This window comes from Hemiscyllium ocellatum, chromosome 22 (assembly GCF_020745735.1).
Source record: "Hemiscyllium ocellatum isolate sHemOce1 chromosome 22, sHemOce1.pat.X.cur, whole genome shotgun sequence".
Classification (NCBI taxonomy): domain Eukaryota; kingdom Metazoa; phylum Chordata; class Chondrichthyes; order Orectolobiformes; family Hemiscylliidae; genus Hemiscyllium; species Hemiscyllium ocellatum.
This window is the reverse complement of record NC_083422.1, coordinates 50094407-50107582: the sequence shown is the minus strand read 5'-3', so window position 1 is coordinate 50107582 and position 13176 is coordinate 50094407. Positions and strand designations below refer to the sequence as shown.

Sequence of the window (13176 nt, the reverse complement as noted above, 5' to 3'; positions counted from 1 at the left end):
ATTGGTTAGGCCACTGTTGGAATATTGCGTGCAATTCTGGTCTCCTTCCTATCGGAAAGATGTTGCGAAACTTGAAAGGGTTCAGAAAAGATTTGCAAGGATGTTACCAGTGTTGGAGGATCTGAGCTACAGGGAGAGGCTGAACAAGCTGGGACTGTTTTCCCTGGAGCGTCGGAGGCTGAGGAGTGACCTTATAGAGATTTACAAAATTATGAGGGGCCTGGATAGGATAAATAGGCAAAGTCTTTTCCCTGGGGTCGGGGAGTCCAGAACTAGAGGGCATAGGTTTAGGGTGAGAGGGGAAAGATTCAGAAGAGACCTAAGGGGCAACATTTTCATTCAGAGGGTGGTATGTGTATGGAATGAGCTGCCAGAGGATGTGGTGGAGACCGTTACAATTGCAACATTTAAGAAGCATTTGGATGGGTATATGAATAGGAAGGGTTTGGAGGGATATGGGCCCGGTGGTGGTAGGTGGGATTAGATTGGATTGGGATATCTGGTTGTCATGGACGGGTTGGACCGAAGGGTCTGTTTCCGTGCTGTACATCTCTATGACTCTGTATGCTGATGGGATGAGTTGAAGGAGGATGGAAGTAATCTCCTGTGAAAACTAAACACAAGCATAGACCTGTTGGGCTGAATGGTCTCTGTCTGTACTGTAGTTCTACTTGAGATAATCTATAGTTAAATAGTGAAGCAGCAAATGGAATTAATAATCTTGAGTTTTGTTAAATTATTTTTAAACTTCAGAATGAGTACAAGCATTTTCCATCAGAAAATTAAAGCTTTTGGATCGAGTTTCCAGTTGTATAGATTTTGTGATTGAGAGGGGCGTGCAGCGGTTGATCAGTAAAATAACAGTTCCCTGGTTTATCTCCATTTGCGAGGCCAATGACCCTCTGATTCCAGCTGTTATTTGTGCCTCCACAGCATTTGATATGGTGCGTGACCCCATGATCTCCCTGGAGTGCCTCATCTCTTTGGGCTTTGAGCGGGTTCTCACCAGCGGATGTGACAGCACGGCACTTGAGGGGCTACCGACCATCAAGCGCCTGGTGGAACAAGTGAGTTTGTGGTTTAGGCAGCAACCATTTTAAATGTGCCCAATTTTGTCTTTGCTGGTACAGAGACGGTTTGGTACTCAGCACCAAATGTAAACGCCAGGGTGAACCTGTGAGGCTAAACGGCCATTTCCAGACTGCAAATATGATGTAATTCAATGCCAGAAACTTGTGAACGATTGAAAAGTGGGGAGAAGAATAAACATGATAATTTCAGGCCTGCAGAAATGTTAGTGGCAGGAAAACTGTTTTGTCAAGGACAAAGTTAATTCTTACTTGGAAAAACGTGCTAATAAGTGACAGCTAGCACAGATTTGTTAAAGACTACTAAAGTACTAACCTGATGGAGTTCTTTGGTAAAGTAGCAGTGAGGGTTGATGATAACAGTACTGAAGATGTTCATGACTCTAAAAGGCATTTAAGGAGTACCACAGAGTAATCAGAAAATATCCGTCTGCTTCACTGATTTCCTTCAGGGAAGGAAATCTGCCCTCCTTTCCTGATCTGACCAAGAGGTGACTCCAAACCCACAGCAACATGTTTGATGCTTACATGCCCTCTGAAGTGCTTTTGTGAGGAGTTCAATTCGAGGGCATTTAGGGGTGGGCAACAGGTGCTGGCATTGCTGACAACACTCGCATCCCATATAAAGGCAAAAGAAAATAGAATCAAATAGTACTGAAGGAAATTTGATAATTTAGATTCAAAATTGACTAAGGAATAGGAGGCAGGAAGTACTGGTAAATGGAGGCAGCTATAGAAGTAAGGAGAGGAGAGCAATGGATGCATTTGCAAGCAAGGATTAGGATTTTGAAATCTAGGGCCTGGGAGCTAATGTGGGATCAGGGTACAGGGAGCTGTAGAGTATCCTTATGATGGGAAAGATGCAGCAGAACATTCTAGAAGGGTTTGTGTGTGTGCTACGTTTTATTCACTTACCAGTGCAATATTTCTGACAGCTAAACCACTGATCCTGTAAGTGTATTCTACATTCTTATAGATGTTCATGAAGGAATTTCTCCTGCTATCTTTTCTAAAATTTATTTTAAATATTTTTTATGTATTGCAGTAATTAGCACTCCCTTCTTTTAGCCTCTAATGTTTTTTTTCCATTTACATCATTCAGGCAAAACAAAGGATCATTGTCGTACCAGGTAATACAGTTTCCTGTTGTGTTTTCAGTTACCTTGGGATTCAAATTGTTGTTCGTTTCTGTGTGGAGACCAGAATCTGGAGGGCTGTAATTCTACTGATATTGGAGGCAATTATTCCAAAAATTGAATAATGTCATTTCCTGTGATGTCATTTCCTGTTCTTTTTCTTAGGGGGTGGTAAATGGGATCAAAGTCAATGTATTGGAAATGACATCACCAACCCAAGGAAACCGAAACACATAAATAGAAAGCCGGCCATGCCACTAGTGCTTCACTGGAGGCTCACTGATGATGTTACCTAGTATGGTGACGAAACATCTGAAAACGAACCTTCCAGCTTAGTGAGCAAACTTACATCCAGAACCTTAACCTGAGCTACAAATCTTCTCAAAGCTCTGATCTGTTTGCTCGTGTATCCTCCAGATCTGGAATATGGTGGGAAGGAGAAAGCACTTCTTTAAAAGTTAAGAGTGGCCTAATGAAACACACCTATACTGCCAATAAAGACCAGAGCCTGTAGCATTCTTAAAACAATCCTTGAATAAGCTCGTGGATGATCTTGGGATAGTATAGGGGGACAAGCTGAGAATAGTTCACAGGTCAGTGCAACATCGAGGGCTGAAGGGCCTGTTCTGCGCTGTATTGTTCTATACTATACAAGAGGATTACACACAAACTCAAGCTTCTTCCACAGTGTGCTAATCTTACACGATCATTGGTGACATTTCCCTGATTAGTGACCATTCTGTACCTTGCCTGAGTGACTTAGCCCCAACTGTTGGCTGAAATGGTAGCAGTTTATATGCTTTGAGGCTTTGTCTAACAGGGGTTGGACTAGAATTATGGACAATACGAGGCACCATCCGATTGACAGTTGATCTTACAATGTTCCAATAAAATATTTTTTATATTACCATAAAACCAGAAGACATTGGAGCAGAAATTAGGCCATTTGGCCCATCAAATCTGCTCCACCATTCAAACGTGTCTGATAAGTTTCTCAACCCCATTGTTCTGCCTTCTCCCCATAGCCCTTGATCCCTTTAATAGTTAGGAACCTATCTATCTCCGTCTTAAATATGCTCAATGACCTGGCCTCCACGGCCTTCTGTGGCAATGAGTTCCACAGATTCACCCCTGTCTAGCTAAGAGGTTTCCCCTCATCTCCATACTAAAGGATCTTCCCTTTACTCTCGGGCTGTGCCCCCTGGTGCTAGTCTCTCCTGCTAATGGAAGCATCTACCCAACATCCACTGTATCCAGGCCTTTCAATATTCTGTAAGTTTCAATTAGATCCCCCTCTCGTTCTTCTAAGCTCCATCGAGTATATACCCAGAGTCCTCAAACATTCCTCATATGTTAAGCCTTTCATTCCTGGGATCATTCCTGTGAAGCTCCTCTGGACCTGCTCCAGGGCCAGTATATCCTTCCTGAGATATGGGGCCCAAAATTGCTCTCAGTATTCTAAATGTGGTCTGACCACAAGCCTCAAAAGTGTATCCCTGCTTTTATATTGTAATCCTCTCAAAATAAATGCCAACATTGTATTTTCCTTTCTAACTACTGACTCAACCCGCAAGTTAACCTTAAGAGAGTCCTGGACTAGGACACCCAAGTCTCTTTACACTTAAGATTTCTGAATTTTCTCCCCATTTAGAAAATAGTCTTTACCTCTATTCTTTCTTCCAAAGTGCATGACCTCACACTTTCCCACATTGTATTCCATCTGCCACTTCTTTCCCCACTCTCCTAACCAGTCTAAAGCCTCCTGCAGCCTCCCTGCCTCCTCAATATTATTTGTTCCTCCACCTATATTTGTATCATCTGCAAACTTAGCCAGAATGCCCTCAGTTCCTTCATCAAGATCATTAATGTAAAAAGTGAAAAGTTGTGGTCCCAAGAATCACCCTTGTGGAACATCACAAGTCACTGATTGCCATCCTGTGAAGGACTCTTTTATCCTCACTCTCTGCTTTCTGCCAGACAGCCAAGTTTCTATCTATGCTAATACCTTGTCTCCAACACTTTGGGCTCCTTTCTTATTCAGCAGACTCCTGTGCGGCACTTTGTCAAAGGCCTTCTGGAAGTCTGAGTAGATAATGTCCACTGACACCCCATGTCTAACTTGCTTGTTACCTCAAAGAATTCTAACAGATTTGTCAGGCATGACCTCCCCTTGATAAACCATGCTGACTTTGCCCTATTTTACCATGCACTTCCAAGTATTCAGAAATGTCATCCTTCACAATGGATTCCAAAATCTTACCAACGACTGAGTTCAGGATAATCAGCCTGTAATCTCCCGTCTTTTGCCTTACTCTCTTCTTAACTAGGGAGGTTACATTAGTGAGTTTCCAGTTCTCTGGGACCCTCCTGACTGCAGTGATACCCGAAAGATCACCATTAATGCCTCCACTATCTCTTTAGCTATCTCCTTCAGGACTTGGGTGTAGTTTATCTGGTCCAGGCAATTTACCCACCTTTTAGATCTTTCAGTTTTTTTCGCATCTTCTCCTTGAAGTTGGCCACCATACACACCTCTGCCCCCAGACTCTGTTGAATGTTTGAAATGTTACTAGTATCTTCCATCATGAAGACTGACACAAAGTACTTGTCCAGTCCCTCTACCATTTCTTTGTTCCCCATTACTACTTCACCAGCATCATTTTTCAGCAGCCCAATGTCTACTTTTGCCTCTCTTTTGCCCTTTTATGTATCTAAAGAAACTCTTGGAATCTTCTTTTATATTACTGGCTAGCTTACCCTCCTATTTAATTTTCTGCCTCCTCATTTTTTTTTTAGTTGTGCTTTGTTAGTCTTTGGAGGCTTCCCAATCCTCTGGCTTCTCACTCCCCTTCTCCACATTGTGTTTTCTTTTTTGTTTTCCAGGACTTCTCTCAACAGCCATGGATGCTTGGTCCTCCCTTTAGTACACTTTTTTTTCCAGAGAGATGAATCTCTGCTGTGTCTCCCGAATTCCTCCCAGAAACTCCTGCCATCGCTGTTCCATTGCCTTTCCTGCTCAGCTCCTCTCTGTCTGTTCTGGCCAGCTCCTCCCTCATGACTCTGTAGTTGCCTTTTTTCAACTCTAATACTGTTATATCTGATTCCAGCTTCTCCCCCTCAAATTGCAGCAGAAATCCTATCGTGTTATGGTCACTGCCTCCTAAGCTCCCTTATCAAGTCTGCCACATTGCACCAGTCTGCAGAAATTTGACTGAAGGGTCTATTTCTGTGTTGTGTAACTCTATTGACTCTATATATGACTTAAGCACATAAGAAATTGGAGCTGATGTCTCGAATCTCCACTGCCATTCATTTAAGATCACAGGCGATCTGCCATGAAGTCCATTTTCTCACCTGTTCCCCATAGCCTTTGATTCACTTATTGATCAAAAATCTTATCATTTCAGCCATCCTCAATGCCGGAATATTCATAATCGGTCTTGAGTGGAGATATTTTTCCTTACCTCAGTTCTAAATGGTAGTGTCTTATTCTGAGGCCCTGCCTCCATGTTCCAGATTTCCCAGCTAAGGGTATCTCACGATCTACCTTGTCAAAACCCTTCAGATCTTTTATACTTCATCCTTCTGAACTCCAGAGAGTACAAGCCAAATTTACTCAGTCTCTGATCATATGACATCTCTCTCAACCAGGAATTAATCTGAATTTGGATCCCAAAGAAGAATAGAATAGAATCGTATTGAAATTGAAATGCTAACTCCGTTTCACTCTCCACATGATGAAACACTGATGAATTTGTTGTGGTTCTGTTCGCCGAGCTGGAAGTTTTTGTTGCAAACGTTTCGTTCCCTGGCTAGGGAACATCATCAGTGCTATTGGAGCCTCCTGTGAAGCGCTGCTTTGATGTTTCTTCCGGTATTTATAGTGGTTTGTTCTTGCCGCTTCCGGGTGTCAGTTTCAGCTGTAGTAGTTTGTATGTGGGGTCCAGGTCGATGTGTCTGTTGATGGATGTTCTTGCCACTTCCGGGTGTCAGTTTCAGCTGTAGTGGTTTGTATATGGGGTCCAGGTCGATGTGTCTGTTAATGGAGTTTGTGGATGAATGCCATGCCTCTAGGAATTCCCTGGCTGTTCTCTGTCTGGCTTGTCCTATGATGGTAGTGTTTTCCCAGTCAAATTCATGTTCCTGGTTGTCTGAGTGTATGGCTACTAGGGATAGCTGGTCGTGTCGTTTTGTGACTAGCTGATGTTCATGGATGCGGATTGTTAGCTGTCTTCCTGTTTGTCCTATATAGTGTTTTGTGCAGTCCTTGCATGGTATTTTGTAAACTACGTTAGTTTGGCTTGTGCTGGCTATTGGGTCCTTTGTTCTAGTGAGTTGTTGTCTGAGTGTGGAAGTTGGCTTGTGTGCTGTTATGAGTCCTAAGGGTCGCAGTAGTCTGGCTGTCAGTTCTGAGACGCTCCTGACGTATGGTAGTGTGGCTGGTCCTTTTGGTTGTGGCATGTCCTCGTTCCGTGGTCTATCTCTTAGGCATCTGGTGATAAAGTTGCGTGGGTATCCGTTTTTGGTGAAACACTCAGACAACCAGGAACATGAATTTGACTGGGAAAACACTACCATCATAGGACAAGCCAGACAGAGAAAAGCCAGGGAATTCCTAGAGGCATGGCATTCATTCACAAACTCCATTAACAGACACATCGACCTGGACCCCATATACAAACCACTACAGCTGAAACTGACACCTGGAAGCGGCAAGAACATCCATCAACAGACACATCGACCTGACCCCACATACAAACTACTACAGCTGAAACTGACACCCGGAAGCGGCAAGAACAAACCACTATAAATACCGGAAGAAACATCAAAGCAGCGCTTCACAGGAGGCTCCAATAGCACTGATGATGTTCCCTAGCCAGGGAACGAAACGTTTGCAACAAAAACTTCCAGCTCGGCGAACAGAACCACAACAACGGACACCCGAGCTACAAATCTTCAACCAGACTTTAAACTGATGAATTTCTCCAGCACTTCCTATTTTCATTTCACACCCCTAACATCTGCATTATTTTATTTTTATTTGAATAAAATCACATTTCCTCATGTTATTTCTTCTAGCAACTTGTCCAAAATATGAGTTTCTATCCTGTATTTCTCTTAGGTTTCTTTGTGTGGTCCTCACCCATTATATCCCTGACAAGCATTGTTTTCTCAGCAACATTAGGTTTAGTCATTTGGCAACGCAAAAATCTGAATAATAGTGAAAAAAGGAGACATTTTCTTGAAGCTTTCCATCTTGCATTCATCAGGATACATGCATGAATCTAAGATTGCAAAGAATGTAACAAATTTATACCATATGAGAAAAATGTTGATTCATTGGTTGGGAAGTTGACTCTGGTCATGGTATTGGCATGGAGAATACCTTAGTGATCTGTTGTTCCCACAGTTTTGATTAGTTCAAGAAAGGCTCAATGCCTGGACCTGTTTCTTTTGCTTGCAGATTGCAGGTTCCTGTGTGTGAGTGTGTGTAGCTTGTAGCAAGTATCCTGATAATTGCAAGCTAAAAAGCCGTGACAGCAAGTCTGCTTTTTGAGTAAAACATTGCTGCTGTATCTCTTCGTCTTAACTATTAAAATAGATCGTAAATAGCCGAGGGCCCAGCATTGATCATGGTTGTAACCTGCCAACTTGAAAGTATGCTGGTTATCCCTAGTCTCTACTTCCTGTCCATTAACCAATTCTCTACCTATGCTAAAATATTCCCATCAATCCATGAGCCTTAATCTTTAATGTTAATCTGTGTGACATTTTGGTTGTTTTCAGTTATGTGTTGATGATATTGCTGTTCCTCTTAAAGCCAGTGTCTACACACTAGGGCAGCACAGTGTCTCAGTGGTTACCTGCCTCACAGTGCCAGGGACCTGGGTTTGATTGCACCCTCAGGTAACTGTTTGTGTGGAGTTTGCCCATTCTCCCCATGTGTGCGTGGGTTTCCTCCAGGTATTCCGGTTTCCTCCCATAGTCTGGAGATGTGCAGATTAGGTGGATTGGCCATGCTAAATTGCCCTTAGAGATGAGAGATGTGCAGGCTAGGCAGGTTAGCTATGAGAAATGCAGGGTTGCAGGGATAGGGTAGGAGGAGTGGGTCTGTGTGGGATGCTCTTCAGACTGTTGGTGTGGACTTGATAGGCTGAATGACCTGTTTCCACACTGTAGGGATTCTGATTCAATGACTTGATTATTCCTCCACTTTTCATTCAGTGTGCCTGCCACCCCCTCAATATAGCCACCAAGTTATTGAAAGTCCTCTTGTGTATCAATATGTATACTGCAAAATCATGATTCTCAGTAGATAGGAATAAACTGTGGATCAGCTGGTAGCATTCCTCCTTGTGCATCAGAAAGTTGTCAGTTCAAGTCCTGGTCCGGAGACACAATCTCAGGTGACAATCCAAATGCAGTATTGTGAGAGTGTTGCACTTTCAGAAGTACAAGTAAAGTTATTCTTTCCCATCAGAGGAATTGAACATAAAACTAAAGATTTCATTCTTCATTTATCCAATATCTTGAATAGAATGTGTAGTTTTGGTCTCCTGATTTGGGGAAGGATATAAATGTGTTAAAGATAGTTCAGAGGAGATTGGAGTAATCAATCCAGTCAGGGAGTGGGTTGTTTATGAGGAAAGGTTGGACAGACTGGGCTTGTTTCCACAGAAGTTTAAGAGTGAAGGGTAACTTTTTGAAGTGAATTGTCTTGGCAAGCTGGATTTAGAAAGGACATTTCCTCTTAGGGTGAGACCAGAACGAGGGGGCACTGGTTCAAATGAGAAGCCATCCTTTAATGACCATGATTAGATTTGTTTTCTTTCTGAGGCTTGTGCCTCTTCTGGAAGGGAAGGTGGGAATAGTTCATTGAGTATTTTTAAGGCACACGTAGGTAGATTGATTCTTGTTAAGGAGTTACCCGGCATAGATGAAAATGTGGAATTCAAAACACAAACAAATCATGATTTAATTGAATGGTGGGTAGGCTTGAAAGGCCAAATGGCCTATTAATGCTCCTAGCTTGTGTGTTCATAAGAACAGGGACTTCTCCCTGGTGTCCTGGACCAATCGCCTGATTATCTCTCGTTCCCATTTTGCTGTTTAAGCTTCCTGTGTATAAGTCGGTTGGCATATTTTCTACATTATGGCACTGACTGTCCTTCAAGAGTACTTCATTGGCTGAGATTGTAAGCAGTATTATGAAAATGCAGATTTTATTTCTAACCAAAATTTGTGTGTTTCTTAGGGGGAGGGATAACAGAGAGAAATGTGCAGAGGATTCTGGAAGGTTCTGGGGTCCAGGAGTTTCACTGCTCTGCCCGGTCCTCTCGAGACTCTTTAATGAAGTTTAGGTAGGTCACCCAGACTAATTGCCTCGAGGTGATGTAATTGAGAAGGATGCTCATCTCCATCAACTTACTACAAATGATTAGTGAAATTATTCACGCTTATTTATAATTGTTGCTGCTTAGTCTTAGTGTATTTCTTCCAGTAGTTGCTCTTTTCTCAGGGTTGGGTGTGGGGGGGTCCAAAACATTGGTTTCAGGTGAGAGGGGAAAGATTTGAAAGGGACCCAATGGGTACAGTTTTCATGCAAAGAAAGGTGTGTGTATGGAATGAGCTGCCAGAGGAAGTGTGGAGGCTAGTACAATTACAACATTTAAAGGTATCTGGATGGGTATATGAATAGGAAGGGTTTAGGGGGATATGGGCCAAATGCTGGCAAATGGAACTAGATAAATTTAGGATATCTGGTCCGTCTGGACGAGTTGGACCAAAGCATCTGTTTCCATCCTGTACATCTCTAAGACTCCAATAAGGAGTGAGTTAGCTCCGGTCGCTGGACAGCTGGTTTGCAATGCAGAGTGATGCCAACAGCACGGGTTCAATCCTATAATGGCCCCGCCATCTCAACCTCAGCCCTCACCTGAGGTGTGGTGACCCTCGGGTTAAACTGTTGGTCAGGTTAATTGTCTCTCTCCAATGAGAGAGCAGCCGACTGGGATTATGGCAACCTTAGCTTTAACTGTTGTGATGAGAGTTTATAAATTCTGTAACAAAACATTCTATATTTAGGCCTAGATAGCTTTTAAACCATTATTTTTAATATATTTTAACTGTATTACTCTTAGATAACTGTACTTCAGTATTTCATTACATGATTATTTAATACAACCTCTCTCCCTAGAATTAGACCTACTGGCTTAATGCTCTCTAACCATCTTGTTCCAGCAGTCTTCCAAAACAGAATTTGTAAACTCAGCTGATATAGTAAAAGCTAGATCACAGCGTGGTGGTAACGTTACTGCCCTGCTAACCAAGGGGTGCAAGTTGAGGAAAAGAAATCAAACCCCATCAAGGCAGCTGATGAAATTTAAACTAATAGTTTTTAAATCTGGAATTAAAAGCAAGTCTCAGTCACGCTTACTGTGAAGTTCTCAGAATGTCCAAAAAGACTCATCTGCTTCACTAATATCCTATAGAGAGGGAAATCTGTTCTGGCCTACATGTGAGTCCAGCCCCACAATGTGGTGATTGATTCTTGGTGTCTGTCTGGCAAACCACTTGGCTGTACCAAGCTACTACAGAAAAAGCCGATGTGTTGCAGGAATATTTTAACTTGCTGTGTGCGAGCTTAATTTGCTGGGATAATGATCAATACTCCAACACTCAGAGATGAATTGTGGTAGATGTCATGTGCGTTCTTTTCTTTATCTCATTAGAAACCCCTCTGTTTCCATGGGAGCATCGCTCACTATGCCAGAGTACAGTATGAAAGTGACAGACACGTGCAAACTAAAAACAATGATTGCTATTGCAAAGGACGTTGTATAAATACTGAGAATCTAGCAACCAAGAGAACCAGGGAATAAATACTGCCATTTGGAAAAACAAACTGAAACGTTTACCTGATCGTGTACGGGTCTGAACAGTCCAACTATTGTGACTTGTTTACTAACTGCAAGAAGAACAAACAAGAGGTTTGCGTTGAACACAATTCGTTAAAGACTTGTAACCAAGGAACCTTTTTATATCACTTTTGTATGTTACAACTGATCGACTCTGTTTTCAAATCAATGCAACCAGAATCCTTACTCGCAGTGTCAAGCCGTGGGAAGTAGGAGCTCCATACAGACTCAAAACACAAGGAATGTGCTTGGCTCCCAGTGATTGCAGCTTACTTTTGTAGAAATTAAAATTTGTTGATCAAATGCTCCAGTTACTTTCTTCAATATCGTTTTTCTTCTCGCTCCTTAGTGCTCGAAACCTTGGGTATAATTCTATTTGGTATCTGACTCAATGTGAGCCTAATCATTGAGTGTTTCCCAATGTTGGTTGCACCATTGCAGTTCTCCCCTCCACTTGACATCTTCACATCCTGTACTTCCCAGTGCAGATTGCTGAATAATGGGCAGGAGTTGGAACCTTTGGCCAGTTTCCTCTCTCTAGCCCATTGCCATCAGCTGTAGCAATCCTGGTTTTGCAACCTTGAGCTCTGTTTGACTCAATTTCTGAATGAGGACATTGCTCTCCTGGTGGCTGCGTATTGTAATTGTGGCAAGATACTGAACAAGACAAGCTATTTAAAGATAGTGGCTACAAGAGCACGTCACAGGATAGGAATGCTGCAACGAATAACTCACCTCCTGAGTCCCCAAAGCCTGACTACAAGTTATAGAACACAAGTCAGGGGTGTGATGGAATACTCCCCAGTTGCCTGGATGGATGCGGCTCCAACAATACTCAAGAAGATTGACACCATCCAGAACAATGCAGCCACTTAATTGGCACCATATCCCAACCATTCATTCCTTCTACCACCGATGCTCAGTAGCAGCAGTGTGTACCACCTATAAGATGCACAGCAGAAATTCAGGAAGGCCATTTAGACAGCACCTTCCAAAATCACTATCTCTTCCGTCTAGAATGGTAAGGGCAGTGGTACATGGGAACAAGGTACTCTCAAAGCCACTCACCATCCTGACTTGGAAATATATCGCTGTTCCTTCAGTGTCACTGAATCAAAATCCTGGAACTCCCTGGCTAAGAACCTTCTAGGTGTACCTACACCAAATGGACTGCAGTGGTTCAAGAAGGCAGTTCACCAACACATTCTCAAGGGCAACTAGGGACAGTCAATAAATGCTGGCCAAGGCAGTGCTGCTCACCTCCATGGGTGAATTTTAAAATGTCCCATTACCTAATTAGGAAATAGGAGCAGGTCATTTGTCCCCTTGAATCTGCTCTGCCATTCAAGATCATGGCTATCTTCCTTCTAAAAACTATTTCCTGCCCAAAGCCCATTTCCCTTCCTGAAATCTATCTATTCCTGTCTTGAACCTGATCAGTGGCTGAGGTGACATAGCCCTGTAGTGGAGAAATCCAAAAATACACCATCCTGTGAGTGAAGGAGTTATTCCTTTATAGAGTCATGGAGATGTACAGCGTGGAAACAGACCCTTCAGTCCAACCTGTCCACGCCGACCAGATATCCCAACCCAATCTAGTCCCACCAGCCAGCACGCGGCCCATATCCCTCCAGACCCTTCCTATTCATATACCCATCCAAATGCCTCTTAAATGTTGCAATTGTTCCAGCCTCCACCACATCCTCTGGCAGCTCATTCCATGCATGTACCACCCTCTGCGTGAAAAAGTTGCTTCTTAGGTCTCTTTTATATCTTTCCCCTCTCACCCTAAACCTATGCCCTCTAGTTCTGGACTCCCTGATCCCAGGGAAAAGACTTTGTCTATTTATCCTATCCATGCCCCTCATAATTTTGTAAATCTCTATAAGGTCACCCCTCAGCCTCCGACGCTCCAGGGAAAACAGCCACAGCCTGTTTAGCCTTTCCCTGTAGCTCAGATCCTCCAACTCTGGCAACATCCTTGTAAATCTTTTCTGAACCCTTTCAGGTTTCACAACATCTTTCTGATAGGAA

At 42.9% G+C, this 13176-nt stretch overlaps 1 protein-coding gene across 2 annotated transcripts in view; it reads left to right on the top strand.

The window, feature by feature from the left end:
* The window catches only part of cutc (cutC copper transporter homolog (E. coli)), a 30359-nt gene extending 18907 nt beyond the window's left edge, over nucleotides 1-11452 (top strand). For both annotated transcript variants that reach the window (XM_060842481.1, XM_060842480.1), the window contains exons 6-9: nucleotides 934-1067; nucleotides 2191-2218; nucleotides 9480-9585; nucleotides 10957-11452. In XM_060842481.1, the coding sequence (XP_060698464.1) occupies nucleotides 934-1067; nucleotides 2191-2218; nucleotides 9480-9585; nucleotides 10957-11068 (380 nt within the window). In that variant the 3' untranslated portion in view covers nucleotides 11069-11452. The remainder of the gene's footprint in view (nucleotides 1-933; nucleotides 1068-2190; nucleotides 2219-9479; nucleotides 9586-10956) is intronic.
* Nucleotides 11453-13176: the final 1724 nt, after the last annotated feature.